This window comes from Lagopus leucura, unplaced genomic scaffold (genome assembly GCF_019238085.1).
Source record: "Lagopus leucura isolate 7727_CA_CO unplaced genomic scaffold, USGS_WTPT01 Super-Scaffold_100019, whole genome shotgun sequence".
Lineage (NCBI taxonomy): Eukaryota > Metazoa > Chordata > Aves > Galliformes > Phasianidae > Lagopus > Lagopus leucura.
The window spans coordinates 3714429-3735302 of NW_024962273.1; the positions used below are offsets into that span (position 1 = coordinate 3714429).

Here is a 20874-nt window from a genome sequence, read left to right on the forward strand (position 1 = left end):
TGCAACTCTTGTTTTGTAGTGATATTTGTTAAATAAATAATGCTATGTTAGAAATCATAATATAAATATTTTAAGGAGCCACTAAAGCATGTTCAAAGGAAAACCAAAGCAAATTCCACCAAGTGAATGAACTTTTGCAGCCTTCAGAGGGTTACCTGACCTTCTACTTTTGCAGCTTGCTTGACTCAAAGTTACAGCATTGGAGGAGATAACAGTGAAATTGTACTATAAAAATAAATTACTAGCATGAATATTAAGCAACAAGGATATAATAAACATGACTGCTTACATGATTCTGATTTATTGATACTGATTTGCTAGTAAATTATCACACAAAGTCCTTGTTTGAGTTGTTCAGGAACATGTGCAAAATAAAGCTTGGTGGACACTTCCCAAAGACCTTGACATCTGTCACTTTGGGATTCTCAATGCCTGTTTTTCTGGTACATTATACAGCACCATAGTTACTTCCCTTTTCCAGACACTTTTCTTTTTTTTTCTTTCCTTTGCTCTCTGGTTTCTTTAAAGTCTGTTTTTCAGTCCTGCACAGTTTTTAAAACTACTACCATAGAAGTTCAGCTCTGACACAGTGGAACAAATCCAGCTGCAAAATCTCCTACAGGCTGTTCATGCTTGTTCTGTTAAATAGTGCTCACTTTGAGTCAAGAGGTTTCATTACTATATTTATGAACCTCTTGGCACCAGGAGTTGGGATTTCCCAGTGCTAAGCATTAATGCATTTTGCATCACTCTTAAGCACTGGGAACTCAGGATCACCGATGCTGAGGGGTTAAAGATGGTAAAATGCAGATCTTTATTTCCAGATACAAATCTTTAGTGCATGCTTGCTGTTTGCGTGTGTGTGTGTGTGAATAGTCTGAGCAACTATCAGATAACAGAGGGAGATAGCAGGCTGCCACAGTCACTAAAAGCTACCAGGAACTGCAGATTTGAAGGGATCTCAGCAATAACAGCATGCTGCCTATATTCTGCATCAGATATTTGTTATCCAAATTGATGGAAAGTATCCCATCTAAAATAGGATTATTCTCCTTTAAATTTAAAGCCTCCGTCGTGCTTATGTGGCTTATATCACTTCATGACATGGTGTGTTATGTCAAACCTAAGATTATTTTTGGAGATTTCTGAGACAGAATCTACTTCATTTTGCCTGTCATCAGCCTAAAGCATGTGCCAAAAGACCCCTTTTTTGAGGCAGTGATTCACAAATACCATCTGAATTAAAGGACAGCTACAGCTTCAAAGCAAAACACGTATCTTGGATCAAATTCTACTAACATCTCAGACAGTGCTCTCAGTTTTGATACTTCCTTTCAGAAGATTTATATCCACACAGTGGGCTATTTATTATTTAAAAAAAAAAAAAGCTGGTACACTTCAGCTTGCAAGCAGGAATACAGCTCATCAGGTGCCCTGATCTGTGATGTAAAGAAAAACAAGCAACGAACCCAGCTGCAGAGAGCATAGGTTTGTTAAAGCTGCATGTGAACATGCAGATGCAAATCAAACAAGAGTCAAGGGAGAGGCTGTTCTAAAAGTGGCACTTCATAGCCCAGGGTGGGAACTGCAGAACCGTGTATAAACCTGCCTGCCAGGCAGTCCTTCCTGCTTCTCCATGTTGGTTCTTGTTGGAAAAAGAAGAGAGAAAGGAGAAAGGAAAAAAAAGGGAGAAAGAAAAAAAAGGAAGAAAGGAAAAAAGGGGGAGAAAAAACGGGGGAGAAAAAAAAAGGGAGAAAAAAAAGGGAGAAAAAAAGTTAAAGAGGAAAAAGGAAAAAAAAAAGGGGGGGGGGGAGGAAAAAAAAAAAAGAAAAAAAAAAAAAAAGAAAAAAAGGAAAGAAAAAAGAGAAAACGAAAAGAAAAAAAAGGGAAAAAAAATAAAAAAAGGAAATTGCTGCAACTTTCACCATTTCCCTTATTTGCTTCCTATGCAGACACTTCCTCCCTGTCTCTCTGACTTCCATACACCCATTGTGGTGTGGGGCAAGATGATGCACAGTGCAGCAAGATTGGGTTATGGCCCTGGTCACCTCAGGTTACTCAGTGCATCACCCTTACCATGACACTGTAGCAGCACCAGCCTAGAAAACGCTTCCTTTGATCACTGAGTTGTCCTGACATGAGTTCCAACCATCAGGTATTTCACAAGAGCTGAAGCAGATCTCCACTTCTCAGTTCCATTTTGTTAAGTATCCTACCTTCACATCTTAATTTTTTTTTCCAATGACTGACAAATAATGAAGCTTCCTTTTCTCATCACCTAAGTATACCCCTACAAGGATGTTTTGTTCCTAAACAGCTTTTTTTTTCTCCCCAGTACAACGCTATCACTCAGAAGTGCTTACCAGTGAATGAGTCAGCCCAAGAGCTGATGGTGAATTAGATTGTGCTCCTGATCTTTGTGAGATCATCTGTGTGATATACTACCTTCCCAGGCAATTAAGGCATTAGTGCTCTGGCCAAAATGTAGCAAAATTCTGCCCTAGTCAAATGGGCTACCATGCTAATGAATTTTATATAGAAGGGAGTCAAAGGGAGCAGTTTGACTCTCCAGGAACTGAAAGAAATTACATTCTATTTTAAAGTTGTGGGCATTTCAAATCCGATACCTGCACTACAAAAGCACAGGGCAGTGGGTTGTAGAAATATTTCTCCATCCAGGGAAGCTTCCTTAAAGATGAAAGTTTTGTTCACCAAGTTACTCTGCAATAGGTTGCTCCAGTGCTGCACCCTCCCTGATACCATTTTTGGGGGAGGCTGTGCAGCACTTCTCTCTTCCATTCCCACACTGTTTCTTACTTTGCGTGACCTCTCTTTTTAGCTGTTATCTGGTACAGCTGGTAGAGTACAGCTGCTAAAGACACTTTTCCGCAGCCACATTACCCAGTTTTCCAGTCTTTTGCCAGTCCTACTTTTTCACAATTTGTGTCCCTCAAGAGACATTATAAATCATATTAACTTTGAACTCTGGCCCAGCCTTGGTAAGAACACCAGCCTACCCTCGCATTTAGACGTTGTTACTTTTCCAGAGTGCTTCAATTGCAGCTGTAATTCCCATGGCAGACACAGCTCCTCCATACTGGTGAGGTTGGGAAGCCAAAGCTGTATGAAGGTCATGATTTCAGGGATGCGGAAGTCAGAAAAACCCATGCCTAATTTTAACACGACTTATCATTTCTCTCTCATCCTCTGTCTTCAGGATGAGTTCTATATATGGTCCTATTGCTACTCTGCTAGTCTCATCATTTTATCTTATCACACACCCTTTATCAACGCAGCACTTTTCCAACACTGTATATACGTCCTATTGGCTACTGAGGCAAACTGGAAGGATACTACTTGAACATTCATGACTCGCTTCTGCGGAATTTTTAGAACATTTAATTTAAATTTACTTCTCTAAGCCATTTTCAGACCATTTGTAGAATAACATTTCCAGAGAGAATGAGCAGTGGTAACTCCTTTCTGGCCAATTACTGCTTTCAAGTAGCAAACGTGCAGTTAGAGCAGGTGTATATTACCCAGCTGTACAAGACTTGTACCCAAGTATTTGTCCTGGTCCTAAATGCAAAGGTCAAAATGATGTATTTTCTTCTAGTTTGCTTAATGTGTTATCAGGAGCTTTCTCTAAAGTTGCAAAGTCTTCCCTGATGCCATGTTGCCATCAACACTCTTAACCATTATAAAAGACCAGTTTGTAAAACTGCATAGAATGGGTCCACGGTAAGGCATGTTTCATGGCTTGTTTTTGCCTGCCAGAACTTGAAGACCCCAGGAGATTGCACTGTCTGGAGGAGAAATTTCCCAAACGAAGGCTTTGATATCAGCACTTAGGCAGTGAGGTCAGAGCATGCTGGTGCTGGAGAGCCCTAAGGAAGGTAACAATCCCTTCAAGCGACTAAAAGGTGTAAATGAACACAGATTTTTAGATTGATCTAGACTGATTTAGATTTAATTTTTTAGATTTTCCATAGTCTAACACACATTATCACAGTAATCACCATTTTCAGTTATTCCTGCTGCAGGGTAAACACACTTGCCTTCAGCTAATTCTTCAAATATCTGCATAATAAGGACCAAGGAACAACTCAGTTACCATCAAGATTTGATCATGCATGCCTGCTTCTCTGCTGGTTGAAATCCACTGTGCCAGCACACAGATGTACGGTGTCAATCTTACTTGAGGAAGACAGCAAAGCAACTTTTGGATAGTAAAAAATCATATGAAGAGAGGAAGAAGACACAGCACTGGAGGTGATGACTTTCAGCATCTCCTCTTGCTCTAGAAGGCTCCTTTCACTCCCTTCCTGGTCTTCTCTTTCCACTTTCCCCTCCCCCCTTTTCTTCCATTTTTGCACTTCTGAAATTGTGTAACTGGGGCATTATAGGCTGTTTCTCCTCCTGTTATTACTTTCCCTGAGTGGAAGCTTCACTCACAAGCCTGATGAAACATTTTTCCCCTCAAACCCAGTGTGCCAATTCTCACTCTGTCAAGAGCTCCAGATAACCTCCATGAGAAGTTCTTCTCCCCCTGCCTCCCGCAAATGCTCCAGGTTACAAAGGTCTTGTCACAGCTACTAAATAGCTCCTTTTCTCTCTCTTTTTTTGTCCTCTTTTCTGCCTGAAGTGTGTTATTGCTTGGATTTCTCAATTTCTCTTTGTCTTCTCTTCCACTGTTCTCTCCCTCTTGGTTTTCTCTATGAGCTTCTCCTGTGCTAACCTACATATGGACTCTCCAGTTGACTTGTTTTTTTGCTACTGTCCTTTCTTTTCCATATGAAAACATTCTCTTAACCACAGATCAAATTTATATTACACCAATACACAGTTTTCTGTGGCTCAAGAGTAAATTAAAGATGAGCAAACTGAAACTCATGTGTTTTCTGTTTGCAATTTTTTGGTTCTGCACTCCATCAACAGCAGTCGATATAAAGCCAATAGTCTCAGAGCCTCAATGATCAATCTGGCTATCATTTACACATATAAACAACTGTTTTTTGGTGAACTGAAGTGAGCTACATTGCTTCCCAGATGTCATTTACACCAAGTCTCTGCCAGTTATCCAAATAAGTACTAATCCCTATCTCATGGCAGGTAGAACTCCAAAAAATCTTTTAGCCTTGTTAGCATTGTGCAATTTAAGATAAGCCACAGTTTGGAGACAATGCTGCCTCATAAGTGTTATTTGCAAGTACTGGCTTCAAAGCACTGTGCTGGACCTACCATGTACAGCAAAGTTCTTACAAAAGGTTCTCACTGAGCAGATTAACTACAGATTCAGATCCAATAATTTATTGTGTAAGCATTAAGCCATTCATATCACTAACACCTGTGCAAGCCAGTTGGCCTAGTCAATTCTTGTTTAACATTTAATTATGAATATAATTAGCATGAGTTAAGAGACAGGCCAGGCATCCGCAATAAAATTTCCAGTATGCTAAAAAAATTATAACTATAATAACAAAAAAGATTAAATTGCAGAGAATATGTCCCTGCTGTGCAAACTTCGCATGACAGCAATACTCAAGTACAAATTCTTTTAAAATTCGTTCATTTGCTTTGATGAGCATTGTAAACTCTTGCCATATTTTTAAGACACCATTTTCTTCAGTTCTTTTAATTTTAAGGCAATTTTTAACACTGATGCAACCCTTTCAGCAAGGTTACTCAGGCTTTCCACTTTTCCTTGAAAGTTAAATTAATTGGTTTGGTAGTGTGACTTGAACACTGTCTTAAGTAAAGCATACATAGAGTATTGTTATATGCTCTTTCTAGTACATCACAATTGCAGGAGAAGAAGATTAGTGAATATTATGGTATGTGTCTTTCATAGGTAGATTCTTATGTTTAAAGAAAAAAAACAAAACAACCAGACAGCAAAGTCAGCCTATGGTCAGTTACCTAAGGACGAGTTATATGGGCCTTCATAACAAAACAAAGCCATTCAGAGGAGCTAAATCATCATACGTAGATTTTATTTTCATTCTCTTTCAAATAACTTAGAGCTATCTAGATGGGAATAAAAAACAATAAATGCCCCACTCCCTTATTTTCTACCCTTTTTTGGGGCAATTTTCCACCTCAGAAGACAAATGTATTCATATGCATGCCTTCTAATTCTTTCTTCTAAAACAGTTGCATTCAGAGCTGGAAAGATCTATTTAAAAGTGCCGCTGAGTAGAAACTGTTTGCAACTGTGAATGGAAAGTCACCAATAGAGACCAGGAGGTTACTGGGGCATATTGTTCCTTGACACCTCTTGGGAACAAAAAGCCTGGAATGAACCACTCTTGTTACCAGTCTGCTGCTGTTACAAATATGTCAGCCTCCATTTACATCTTAATTGCAGGTGGGCTTTCTTTATGCCTCAAATATGAGTGAAGACTATAACTATGCTAGCTGTAATGGGTGTGATGGTACAGCTGAAATATATTGGCAGCCAGGTTATACATCGCTCTACATGGAGATATTTATATATTTCCATGAATGAAATATATTTCCCTGAGAATGCATTATCCACAAAATCATTCCTTTTTAAAAGAAATCTGTACTGTGTCTCAACTTTTGGATACTTCTTTTTACTATGCAATTTTTGTTCTCTTTGCATTTAGGTTCTGGACTTCTGTTGTCTTCTGATGTTTAGATTCAACCTGAGACGTATTAATATGCCTTATTATGTGAGATATGTTGTGGTGACCTTGGGTTTGTTTACAAATTACTGTGTTCACATGAAATTGAGGCTTCCTGATGCCATGCCAAGCCCCAAAACTTCCTTGGACAAGTAAAAGAAGGATAGGAAAACAGTTTCAATAGGAGGCTCGCCAACTGCGAAGCTGAAGGCAGTTTGATTAGGACTCGAAGCCCACAGATTGAGATTATGACAGAAATTTGCATAATGCCAGAGACTGATAAGATTTTGTTTCTCAGGAACCTATTACATGATGATGTTAAGAGACTGTCATGGATTTATTACAGTGCAATATGCTGACTTGTCTTTCCAAGACGAGTTGGCCTTGAGCCTTGTTCTTTGTAAGCCTCGAGTGAGGCTTCTATAGTTGTCTTTTGAAAATTTCTTTAGACATCTTTTGTAACTTTTCACCAAGATGATATAAGAATGTTATGACTGTCAGAATAAATGAATGTATTTACTTCTTTTCCCTTTCCTAGCTACTATTTTCATAACACTGCATAGTGGTTCAGAGCAGGTCCTGGCTATGCTGCATTTTCAACCAGTGCAGCTCTGTTCTTTGATCATGATTATGTATCGATGACTAGACTTGTTGATTGCCTCCTGATACATCTTTTTGCCTAATTTTGATAAGGGCTACTTCCAGGCAAGCTCCACACAACAGCTGTGTTATTCAGTGCAAACTATGCTATGGCCTGCAGAAGACTGAACTGTGTTTGTTGCCTACACAGACATGAGTTTCTGCAGCATGTTGCCCCTGGCTGTGCACACAGCACATTTGAAAGGAGAACCTTATGAAGCAAGACTGGAGCCTGGGCTGGGAGTAAACGTTTTTCCTGATGCCATCCTCCATGGAGATAAAGAAAAGGAGCTGACATGAAAAGGTCTGATTTCTCCTGATAGCAATATAGATAGCTTTTGTGGGTTAAAAACAGTCTACTGCTATAATGAAATAAGAGTTTATTCCTTTGCTATGTTAACACTCTGTTTAGTAAGACCATGACTTCATTGACTTTGTTGGATGAGACCAGTGAAAACCAGTAACTAATACTAACAAAACAGCAAGAAACGTTCTAACTTCTTTCAGTAAACCACAGAATTACAGAATGGCCAGGGTTGGAAGTGACCTCAAGGATCACAAATCTCCAAACCCCCTGCCAGATACAGGGCCACCAAACTTCACATTCAATTCTAGACCAGGCTGCCCAGGGCCCCATCCAATCCGGCCTTGAACACTTCCAGGGACAGGGCATCCACAGCCTCTCTGGGCAGCTGTTCCAGCACCTCACCACTCTCTCTGTAAAGAATTTCCCCCTAACATCCAACCTAAATCTCCCCTCCCTCAACTTAAAACTATTTCCCCTTGTCCTGCTGTTATCTACCCTTTCAAAGAGTTGACTCCCCTCCTGTTTGTAGGCTCCCTTTAGGTACTGAAGGCTGCAATGAGGTCACCCTGCAGCCTTCTCTTCTCCAGGCTGAACAAGCCCAGCTCCCTCAGCCTGTCTTCATAGGGGAGGTGTTCTAGTCCCCTGATCATCGTCGTGGCTCTCCTCTGGACTCTCTGCAACAGCTCCCTGTCTTACTTCTACTGGGGGAACCAGACCTGGACACAGTACTCCAGATGGGGCCTCACAAGAGCAGAGTAGAGGGGCACAATCACCTCCCTGTCCCTGCTGACCACCCCTCTTCTGATGGAGCCCAGGATACCTTTTGCCTTCCGAGCTGCAAGGGCACACTGCTGGCTCATGTTAAGTTTTTCATCTATCAAGACCCCCAGGTCCTTCTCTGCAGGGCAGCTCTCAAGGACTGCTCCCTTCCAGTCTGTATGGATGCCTGGGATTCCTCTGGCCCAAGTGCAAAACTTTGCACTTTGCCATGTTGAACCTCATCAGGTTCACCTGGGCCCACCTTTCTAACCTGTCGAGATCCCTCTGAATGCCATCCCTTCCTTCTACTGTGTCATAAACCAAAGAGTTATAAAATTCTACCATACGTCAGATACCAAACAATCATCTTACTCAGTCTCTATATAATAGGGTAACACAAAACATTATAGGATTGATGAGAATGACATTGTGAATTCTGTTTAGCATTCACCAAGAGACTTTAATTGATATCTCGAAAGGATATGTGTGAAATCAGTAGAAAAAAGTGTTAATGGTCCATCAGAGAAACCAAAAAAAAAAAAAAAAAAAAAAAACCACAACAAAAAAACAACCAAACAAAAAAATAAAAATGATATGAGTATCTAATGTGAGCATTTTGTAGTTTCTACACACCTTACCATTATGATTCTGAAAACTTTATTCATCTGCCATCTAACCCCCAACATGCTGCAACTGTGGCCTTATAGGACCTGGAGGTGACTAGGGCTCTACTGCTCCCTCTGTAGACAAATGTTTTATTTTTTGCTAGGACCAAAAATCTTGAGCTTCAGAGATGAAGGATTTCTGTGCTGAAGTTTCTGAGCAGGGCTGGGCCTGTGTTGGCAGGACCTAAATTGTGTTTGCTAAGCAGATCTGTGCCCTTTTCCCCAATAACTTGGTGGCTCACATGGATACCATGTTTTCTGTTCCTCATCCTGGGACCTGAGGTACTTCCTATTAAGTTGTGGGTCCCACTTGGAAGCCTGAAAGTCACATTTAGCAACACTTCCTTTGTATTATTCTCACTTTTGTGTTCATCTGCCCTAGAGAGGAACAACACAGCAGCAACAGATACCTTCCTTCATAAAACTCGCTATGAAAGAATCATCATTTTGGCAAAACGACTTCTGTTCAGAGCTTATGCACGCCTTTAATTTGTGTGCATGTGCACTTTAAAAGATAAATCACCTGTTTATCTACGGTAGTTAGGTGACACCTATTAAATTCATATTACAGATAAGGAATTGAAATGATGGCACAATCACTTAACCTCATGGAAAAAAAAATCTTTCCAACATAGTAACATTTCCAACCTGTGGCAGACAAAATCAAAGATTTGAACCCAGCCCTTCCAAACCAGAGATAGATGCTGTAGCTTTGGGAACTTGGTGGAATTTTCCTTTGTGGGGTATCAGGTTTTTTTTTATTTTTATCTTGTAACTGCATTTGAACAGATGCACTGTCTATAGAAATGCACCACCTATACAGCTTTCCCCAGGTGAGGAAATCTGGAATGACTAGACAGCATTTCCCATGTTGAATTTTCCCATTTATTTTATTCTATGCCTACCAGTCATAACTGCAGAGGAAATCATAGTAGACAAAATTTCTTTTTTTTTTTTCCCCCATGCATTCTGCCTGAGACTTTTCAATAAAATTTGTTCAATTAAACTAAATATTTGTAAGCAATTAACACATTTACCTGCTGATGTTTTTAACAGCTTTTGGGGGTACTTTTTTTTTAGTTTCAGTGTATGAAACAAATTCTGTAAGAAGACTGCATGGACATACAGATTGAATTCTGCAAATAAGGTGAGTAAATGTTTCAGTTATTGGCACTTCTACCACCTTACTCACATAAAGTACAATTTTACTTGCAGACAATCTGTTGAACCAAGTCTGTTGATCTTGCAGAAAATCAATAGAACTATTTGCGGTGCTAAGTAATTTAAGTGTGGCTGAACCTGACTTCATAGCAGCATTTGGGCACACTTCAGAAGTGCATATTTCATCCAAAATACCACAAAATGACTTGCCAGTACTATATCAGACAAAGTCCTTGAAAAATTTGCTTTCCAAATCCTAAGCAACAAAATTAGTATTAGGTCAGAGGTCTTGTGGCCTTTCATTTGTCATTTATAAATTCTCTGATATAAGCTACGTGGACAGTAATTAAGCAGCTTCAGCCTGGCAAACCAAATTCAGAGATTCTGTAGTGCCCTGAATTATCTCCTAATGTTACAACCGTATCTAAATTGTTCCAATATTATGGCCGTATCTAAACCTACTTATAGGGGAAATTGAAGGTAGAGAGAAAAGCACTTTGCCTAATACACAGGACTATAATATTTTGTTCCTGTGCACATAAATTAAAATGGCCTCAACCAGGAAAAATAATTCTAAGCTTGCTTTGGAATTCTTCACACAATCTTAAAAATAGCTTCAGCAAAAAGAGCCTGGGGCACCTCTTGGGTGCTTATTCCTCCAGAGACCTTCAAACTAAATGGATAAGCCACCAAGAAATGTTAGATATAACTTGTTACCAACCATAAATTGTTTTTTACACAACTTCATCTTACTAACAATATATTACTAACAATATGGCTTTGATGGAGGTGTTCTCAGTGCTGGAGGAAGGATGCTGGAGCAGCAATAACATCTTCATGTTATTGTGGGAATGCGTCCTAATTACCCTTTTCCTTGCAGTCTTCAGGTTGGTTTATTTCTGATAGTAAATGCTCTTTCTATATGTACTGCATGCCCGTGCACTGGGTGCTAGTAACACCAGTTTTGGAAGAATGGACAGAAAAGACAGAGACACTATAGTCTCTTTTTTATAACATCCTGAAGCAAAAGGAAATTTTCTAGCAGCTAAGGCAGAGCAATTAGCACAAACTAGCCAAAGACTCAACTACTATGGAAATAATATTGAAGACAAGAGATATTTTGCTTTGCCTTAGGACTATTAGCATGTAGAGCTCAAAAACTGCTGGAAACACCTAATTGTTGTTTATAGATGTTTTTAAGAAGAGATGGTAAGAATACAGATTTGTAGATAGGTTGGCAGTAAAAGCCAAATAAAGAGAAGATTGATTGGAAATCGTAGATTATATTGGACACTTGGATTAGGTAGAAATCACCCTAATGTGCTGTAAAGAAAGCAACAAGAATTAGGGATTTGAAATAGCGCAAGGAATGTCTTAGAGTGCTAGTATTTTCTTCCTAGGAACAAACTGTTTTAAAATCCCACTATAAATGACTGTTCATTAGTCTATCAACGTGTATAATGGCTCTCAAAATCATAATAAGAATTAATAATAGCTCAAAAAGCAGAAAGGGATGTTAATTTCTCAGTCATGAATATTGATGCAGTAGAGAAGAGTCTCATCCTGACATACTTTTGAAGTCCATTTCACAAGTCTATTATTGGTTACCTGTCATTCTTACTATAAAAATCCTCCCACTGAGCTTCCAAAAGACTTCCTATCATCTGGAGTTGAATGCTAGCATGAAAGTGAGAACAGAAGATAGCATGATCGTGGTGTCACGATGAGGGTCTTCAAGACACAACAGCGTTGGCTGAGCCACAGCGTACACCAAAGGGCAATGAGAATGAATGAGAAGAGGGCAGGAAGACTATTTAGCTGCAGAAAACCAGTGTGATGGTGGACTATCTGGTACAGGGAGTAAAAAGGCAGAGTACACAAAATAAATGTAGAACAACGTGCTTAAGAGACCTTGTTCATGTACCTCATGTACCACATCCACTAGGGGCACTGCTTCTTCTTTCCAAAGAGGTAGTGGATGGAGAATGACCTGAATGCTATGTTCAATGGTTATGTTTCAAAAGAGCATCCTGTCCTAACATGCCACAGAAATGAGCTGAGCAGTAAGCAGTTCTTTTCTTATTTCGCCCTTCTGTTAGCACTTCGGAGACTACACAATGGGAACGTAAGTTGGAGAGAGTTCCTTCTCTGTCTACTTACAGTATGCCTTGAAGAAAGAAGTGCACTGTCAAGAGCAAACTTCCAGGTAATGTATTTCCTTACCTTGCATTAACTGCACTGCTTCTTTCTATAACCGAGAAGGGACGGATCTTATGAGATACATTTAACCTCATTATATCTGATACTGGGTCTTGAAAAGCTTTAGTTGAACTAAAGACTCTTATGAATATAAAATCAAAGTGAGCTGTACATTAAGGACTTCATGCTCTCTGACAGCTGCGCATGTGTGCACGCAGCTCTCATTAACAGTAATGACAAATATGCATGCCCATCATTCAGAAAACAGATCTCTAAGTACATTATTGTTGTTGTTTTTCCTGAAGATTTTTCTCTGTTGGACCTTTAATTAAGCTCCTAGGGGGCTTTTCCCCCTTAAGCTATCTTGTCCCAGCCCCCAGTTTTCAAGGAGTAAAGCCCCAAATAACTCTGTTTTTGAATTAAATTTTTCCAAGCTGCTACAGTTTCAGAAAATGCACCTGCAGATATTAAATACAGAGAGGGATTGCAGCACACAAACCAAAGACGCATAACAAAATAAATGCCTTGAACTTTGACAATACTTTCGCTGCCTGCTGCCTTATATTTAAGAAAAACAATCCCACAAATGTAGATACGAAAATGAGAATGAATGTTTCTGCATTCTTTTTGTGATCACTGTAAGGCAAGAGCCTGCAACCTTGTGAAACAAAACACATGCATTTCACTCCGATTAACATAAAGACAGCCCCTTCTAACATGATTCACCATTATTACTCCCTCTCTTGTGTTTGGGGATATATGGATTATCAGCCTCGCATATTTTGAATACGTACACATTTTAATTCCTTTCCTAAACCATTTTAGGCACTGAAGTTAAACTGCATTTATGAAATTTATAGATTAATAATTTATTGTCTTGCTTTGTTTTTTTTCTTTTCTCTAGCTAAATAACTACATGCCATAGGAGGCAAAACGCAAGCAAAAACAATAAAAAGACAGGATCATGGATCACGGAAGGTAAGCCAGATTTGAGATGCCTCTGTACTTCAATTTTTAAGTTCATTATTATTTTTATATAACAGGCTATTTCACTAGCTTCTACTGTATCTGATGTACTTACTTATCGCTTCCACAAACTGTTCAAAGAAGCAGTATGGGAACAGCGGCTCAGGCAGCTCTCTGAAAAACATCTTGAGTGCTCCGGTGACAACGTGGATGTCCTCCCACTGGCTGTCGTCCAAATTCAGCTTCTCTTCTGGGAAAACACGAGGAGAAATGGAACAACTGGTTTTAATGAAACAATTACAAGACACTAATTATTATGTTAATGTTTGCCTACTATCATCAGCAACCGTTAACAGCCTTCTGCACCTAGAGGTTTGGTGCTGTGCATGTTTTTTTTTTTTCCCCTTTTTTTTTTTTCTGTAGGAAGAGAACATTTTCAATGGAATACCATCTGTAGGAATGCAGCTAACAAAAAAACAAGAGACACAAAGAGACAGTACCATTGACACAGTATGTCAGATACGTTTATTCCCATAATGCATCGGTATGAAAATTAGCATCACCGCTCAACATGATTCAAAGCTATTTGGTTTTGAGGCCGAGGGGCTAAGAGTTGCCAATGATGGCCGGCTCAAGGGACCGGCCTAAAGGCCTTGCTGAGCCAACAGGAGACATATGCTAAACATGGCAATAGAAAATGAGTTATTGCTTTACATGTGTTAGCCTTGCTATGTACAAGGGAATAATGGGGAAACGCTTTTCTCCTTTTTTTTTGCCTGAATGTAATGTCAGCAAGGAATAGAGTACTGTGAGAGAAAGGATATTAATTCCTTCTTACTGCTTCAAAAATATTTTGTTTGGTTTTCATCTCTGGGAGGAAGATTTGCCCAGCAACAATATTAGACAGACCCCTGTTGGCCTACCTAGGCTATGCAAAGCTGTCAGAAATGATAACACACTAAAGACAAACCACAAGTGCTTACAAAACTGTTTTACAAACAAACAAAAAAAATGTTTTCTTTTGAAGCTTAGCTGAGCTAAAGAATTTAAATATAAAAGAACCTAAATGCTAAAATAGTTTCTAATAAGAAATAAAAGATTGAATGATTATTCTATTTTCTCTCCTCTTTTTTTTTCTTCTAGTGGAGTGATACTATTAGAACAGAATAAACAATGAGATGATAATCCACATAAAACTCACAGAAAGTGTAAATCCTTATTAGATCAAATTAAAATGACACACACTTTCTTCCAGTCCTGCTACTCCAAAAATGGAATTTGCTTTTTATATATGTGCTGTGATTCTCATTTTTAGAAAATTTCTTTCTGAATGCAAATCAAGGGCCAACTACTGCACAAATTTAATTTGAAGCAACAGAATCCTGAAATGTTTTACTGAATGTCACTGAATTTTCATGTTTAGCAATTCAGTTGGCTTCGAGAGCAGCCTCTTTAGTGAACTGTTGTTAAACAAAATGGTACAATTATTGGAGACACATGGACACCCACAACTCCAGATCCCTGGTACTTCAGTGCAATAGTTTTTCTCACTATAGAGCTTGCTTTTGGACAGAAAAATCTCATTCAGAACGGAGTCATCTTTCGACTTTTGTGTAATAAACATTATTTAATGCTCTTTAAATTTCTGCATTTGGGAAAAGTTTGCAAATAAAGAAATGGACTCAATTCCTTAATTTGGAGAAATGCGAGACAAAAGAGGAACAAAGGCACGCTTGTGCACTTTATTTAGTTGTCTTGGTTTCAGGCCCTTTTTTCTTTTTCTCCGTTGCATTACCTCCATCATAAAAGTAATGATTTGATCTCAAGTGAGTTATCAGAGGGGATCTTCTTTAGACTCAGAGATCATATTTGATTGATCGTATTTCAACAATTAGCCTTTTCTTTTGCCCACACACTATTGAACTAGATCGACAGCAACTTAGCAGGCCAGCTTTAAACAGTCAACTGTTAACAATAGCATCAAAAAGAGAGACCTGATGGGGTTTACTGTCACTTTAAAGAACAGGGTGGGTTTTCACATTGTTGAAATCTGTCAGATATTTTGAAATGTCCCTCTCACTATGGTGCCACACCCCCTGCGTGCCCTTATAATAAAATTGGTTTTACTCCTGATTAAATCATTTTCTCCCTACCCACTACCATACTTCTCATAATGGACCTGTGTGCTCTACAGCTGGTGTTCTTCCCATGGTACCAATTCTTACTTTATCTTTTAAGCACTTTGCTGCTAAGATCTCATGCAGAGTGCTTATGTTTTGTTAAGAGCTTCATTCTTAGAGAAATAGCTTAACACATGTTCTAAAAATGTTGTACAACTTATTGCTTAAAACACATTTAGAAAATGTATAAGTACTGTAGCTTTGGCACGGAACTTTAAGTAGAAACCTTTAAAAAAAAAAAAAAGCACTTGTTTTTGCCATGCATTTGTCTTAAATGTCTAAAGTGGAATGCTTGACTTCTAAGGCTTTGCAAAGACTTATCTTACCAGATTTTTGCACCATTTCCAGCTCTTCAAGGAAACGTGTTAGGAATGTATCATCGTGAAAGCAAAGGGTGTCAATTTTCCCTCTAGCAATAAGAGAGTTTTTAAAAATGTTTGCTAGGAGGAACAAATGCCAAGTCAAAAAAAAAAAAAAAAAAAAAAAAAAGGAGAGAAAAATAGAAGTCCATTCAGTCTAAGACTCATTTGGTTCCCACTGGTTGGGATCGCTCACATACCATGGCAATAGGGCCATAAGCACACACACATATTTCAGGCTAGGTTAAAAAAGGAGGACCTGACTTCTTGGCTTTACTCAGACATATTTCTTATTGGGGTGTTTTGCTTACACAAAGATTAAGTCTCAAATCTGGTATTTAAACTTGACAGTCAAGGACTGCTTTCAGTCAGGAGATACTGTATCTGGGAAGACGCTCAAAATCTCACAGTCCTAAAAATTTGCTTTAACTTGTCAGTAGTATTTGATTAGTTCAACCATCACTGCCAGTTGATATCATATATCTTAGATACAGACACAAATATGCCCAGAAAATCCCGTAAAATTTATGCTAATACTTTGGATGAAAATTTAAAGACCACACTAAGGAAAAAAAAAAAAAAATAGTGTGGGCACCTGTCAAGGTTATTACTTAAAAAAAAAAAAAAAAAAAAAAATCAATATACATTTGTGAAGAGAGCATGGGTTTTAGTATGCTATTATTTTTAGTAAATCAGTCTTTTCAGCAGTCCATGTTTTTAATGGCAATTGTAACATCTGCCGTAGTACCAAGAAAGATTTCACCTCTGGGTTATGCATGCCACCATACAAAGTTGTCCTCATGCAAGAAGGAAGAAGATAATCCATGGAAGGATTGACTGAAAGCAAAACAAAATGCAAAAAAAACAAGGCAGGCACTGTAGAAAGGTCAATTTTAGAAGAAAATGGATGCGGTTCCTTTAAACATACGTCCTGCCCTGTATGGAGACCTATATCCAAGAGCAAAATGTAATCACCTGAGAGCACCACTGAATTTTACTTATTTATTCATTTTTCCTTTAATATGATTGATACAAGTATATCCCAGGCATATACTGCCTTTTACTCACGCTGCCATTAAATCCCAGAGCACCACATTCAGGAGTTCTGTATTTTCCTGCAAGTGTTCTCACACCAAACCACACTGAAAGTAATCTGCAAGCACTGGAATGGCAGTGCCCAGCCTGGTGGGCACCCAGACACAACATCCACTGCCTCTGCACTCCCCCATTTTGGCACCTGGGGACCAGCCCCAGTGGATGAAGCCTCAGAGCACTGGAGTCTCCATCCCAGGAGTGGTGTATATTCTGGCTGAGATCTCCCCAAGAGAAAGCCCTGCACAGCACTGTTCAGTAATTCACAAAGTTCCTCTCACTTCAAAGCCTTTGCAGAAGAGCTCTGGGTGTGCACAATGCATTCCCAGTTGGCTGAAAGCTTGGGAAACTGGCTGGGCTCATTCATCCCGACAGCGTATTACTGGTGGGAGCTCAGAACCAGAGTCCTATGGCTGAGGGAGGATAAGTCCTTTTTCACCACACCAGGGAAAGATAAACTGTCCAGAGTCATTCCTCTTCCCCTTAAGATTTAAATACCACTTTTTTCCCTCTTTTAATGGGCATATTTTTCATTAATTTGCTGCTTACTCATGTTCTTCCATATCCAAGAAAAGAACATACTCAAGGAGATCTAATACAGTTGCATAAATGATCAGCACACTACTTCAGTACTAAGTCCTCATGTGAGGGCTGTTCTTATGACCGACAACACAAACACTAATTCATGCACTGAAAGGTATTTGCGTTTGCAGCTGTACCTGCATTTTATAAGCCAGAACCTCTCTGGTCACTAGTTCAGGGACATAGCAGACTTCTGCAACAATGCACCTTAAAACTTTTGTCACAGAGGTGCAAACACCTCCTTTCAAGGTGATGGGCACTCCATTCAGGGCAGCAGCAGAGCAAAGAGATGTGTGGAGACACAGCAGATAGGCAGCTGAGGGGTGGAGAAGGCTCCCACCCATCACATGGCAAGGAACTCACCCCTTGGCGTTGCAGCACATGATGCTTCACTTCCCCCTCCAGTAAATCCTGGATTGACACTGCATGTTATACACACACTCCAAAGTACATACACTCCCTTGAAATTTGATTAAATAGTACAGCAGAAGCCTCAGTTCATACAGAATAACACTTCCCTCATTCAGCCTGGATTCTGGGAGCTCTCTCACAGCTAAGTAGCTCCTCGTCTCTCCCTTGCTAGGTTTCAGAGGTCACTGTCCTGCCTGCAGTCAAGGTATGGTGCTTTGTTTCCAAGAGAGTCTTAACAAATCAAAGAAATTGACAGATAAGCAAATTACTATATATACAATGCACTTCTGAGTAGTTCTGGTGCATCCATCCAAAGATACCAAATTATCAAGGATATAACCAGCAAAACAAAACTCTCACATATTCCTCTTTCTGTGGCGAAGAAAATGGAACACCCTTTTAACAGAAAATGTATGCCATGAGGTTATAATGCCTAAGCACTTAGTTAATATCAGAGTGCCCATTTGCATGGTGCCAAGGCGCAGATTACTGAGCAACTTCAGCTAGAAAGCAGAACATCTCTATGTGCACCTCGAGTGCTGTTTACTCCAGCTCACTGCAGTGACAGTTCACTGCCCTGGGGGCATGCTGGAACAACCCAGTACTGCTAACTTAAATCCCAGCCTGTGCCAGAAAAATAAAAGATTTCTGTACTCGGGTACACTGGCTCATGTTCATCCTTGCATAATTCCAACAGAAGTCCAAAATGTAAGAGAGGGATGAACTATCTCATTGTTTCTGTGAAAAATATCCAGTTCAGCAATAGTACACCACGAAGGCATGCGGAGCAATTCTAATGTTTAGAAACATGGTCAGAGGGCGACTTGTTGCGTCTGGAAAGCTTTTGCACTGTTTGCAACTGCAGGCGTAAAACCAGAGTGGAACTGCAAGGAGCAGAATCCATTTGGTGGCCAGAAACAGATATTAGCATCATGCTCCTGCACATAATTCATTGCCAATACCTGCTACAGGGGCAGATGACAACATTATTAGTGTAACTTCAGGTTTTCAATCACTGTGATTTGAAGCAATAATTCCTGAAATAAGATTATAATTGCAAATACTTTTAAAATTCATCAAGTTCAACTGAATCAACTATTCTGTATGGGAAAAAAAATTGATTTTAAATATAGAATATTTCCTGAAAGCTCCCTAAGAACAAATAGACCACCTGTCAGAATTCCAACATCCTTCACAAGTCCCTTGGAGGTAGCTGGTTAACCATATGCACCCCGAGCAACCAGGGCCCAAATCATCCTTCCTTTGAGGCTAGAGAGAGCTTTGTTATTGTATGGTAACTTACGTGCTAGTAGGCAAAGTGCACTTTTTTTCTGTTTTTCTTTCTGTTCTTCTCTCTCATTATTCTCTCATTCTTCTTCATCAACTACAGGCTTTATTCCATTTTGTAAATGAATGTTTCAACGAAACAGAAATATCAAATACTATCTTCGATAAGGAACTTACTTTTCACAATACATTTTACTACTGAAAGGTAAAAGTCCATTTTGTGCTCTGCTTTCCACTGCTTCAATAAATGTATGTATACACATATATTAGTCAAAGTAAATATTTTTTATTGTGTAACTGCTCTCCAGTAAGATTTTCTGCAATCTAATCTTAGATTTTCGCTGCTCGTTTTTTCCCATAGACACTCAGGTCTTTTATCAGAATTGTATGCATCTGCATTCACAAATCTACATCTAAAATAGATTGAAAGCTCTCAGGATCTAAAACAGGGACGGACTGGACAATGACTCTCTGTCCCATTTTCATACTCCAAAAATATGGTCATATTCCTATCTTTTTAATTGTACTATTAAGTCAGAGTGCTTTAAGATTCTGACATATAGCTCTTCTGTTCTTCCTGGTCTCAGCTTCTAACACTGCCTCTATCTGCATTCTTGTCAAAAGCCTTTTCATAGTGCAAAAATCTGTACACAATGTTTTGTAATATTTGGCAGACTTATCTGAAACCTAATTCACTGCCTTCTTGTGATTCATGGGTCATAAATTATTTTATATGTAACGTACCCCAAAGGGTAAAAAATTCTTTGTATTAAATTTCAACCAAACAATTTAAGGGAAGAAAAAAAAAAAGAAAAGGAAGAAAAAGTATTTTTGAGACATGAAAAAGATCTGACCTCAATATGCGGTCTAGAGCGTTGCCTCCCACAAATGGTATCTCAGTATCTTTTGGCAAATAGGAGATTTCAACAGGCTACAAGTGAAAACACTTTTGCCGTAACTCGGACTTACTGTAGACAACTTTAAAGGAAACGAGAAATACAAATAGCGTGGCACTGGATCAGACTGCTGATCCTCTAAATCAGCCCTGTCTCCAGTGACTGTTAAACTGAAAGGGTCTGTATGAAAACAGTTCTAAAAGCAGGCATACCACCCAACCCTTACTTATTGCGTACAGCCAAATGTATTACTGGGACTGACCCCAATAACAGTAAGCTGGTGCCTTATTTCAGTGAGTTTCAACAACCAAGGGGAAAAAAATTAACAAAACAATAAAGATCGATATGATTTCCTTTATGTAAATGACTTCCAAATGTAAAGAGATCAAAGCCTGAGCAAAAATTAAGCAATTCCCCCAGTTCACTTACAATACTAAAAAGGAACATGCACACATATGTGCTTGTTTGCAGTCATAAAGATTATCGATGAATTATTGCTTTATTGCTTTATGGGGAAAATAGAAATCCAAACTTGATTCTCAAGATATTGCTCATCTATTTCTTACATTAGTAATCACATGAATTTTAATGGCATTGTTTGCAAGAATAAAGACCACTCGTACACGTAAACAACTGTATTTCTGTATTTGAAAAAGTTCATAGCTGACCCAGAGAATAAATTCTGGATATATTTCTAATGAAAGGGCTCTTTGAAATTAGCCAG

At 39.0% G+C, this 20874-nt stretch overlaps 1 protein-coding gene across 1 annotated transcript in view; it reads right to left on the bottom strand.

Annotated features, from left to right (window-relative positions):
* The window catches only part of ARHGAP15 (Rho GTPase activating protein 15), a 316032-nt gene that overhangs the window by 46959 nt on the left and 248199 nt on the right, over nucleotides 1–20874 (bottom strand). The window contains exon 12 of the mRNA XM_042877717.1: nucleotides 13459–13593. Within this exon, the coding sequence (XP_042733651.1) occupies nucleotides 13459–13593 (135 nt within the window). The remainder of the gene's footprint in view (nucleotides 1–13458; nucleotides 13594–20874) is intronic.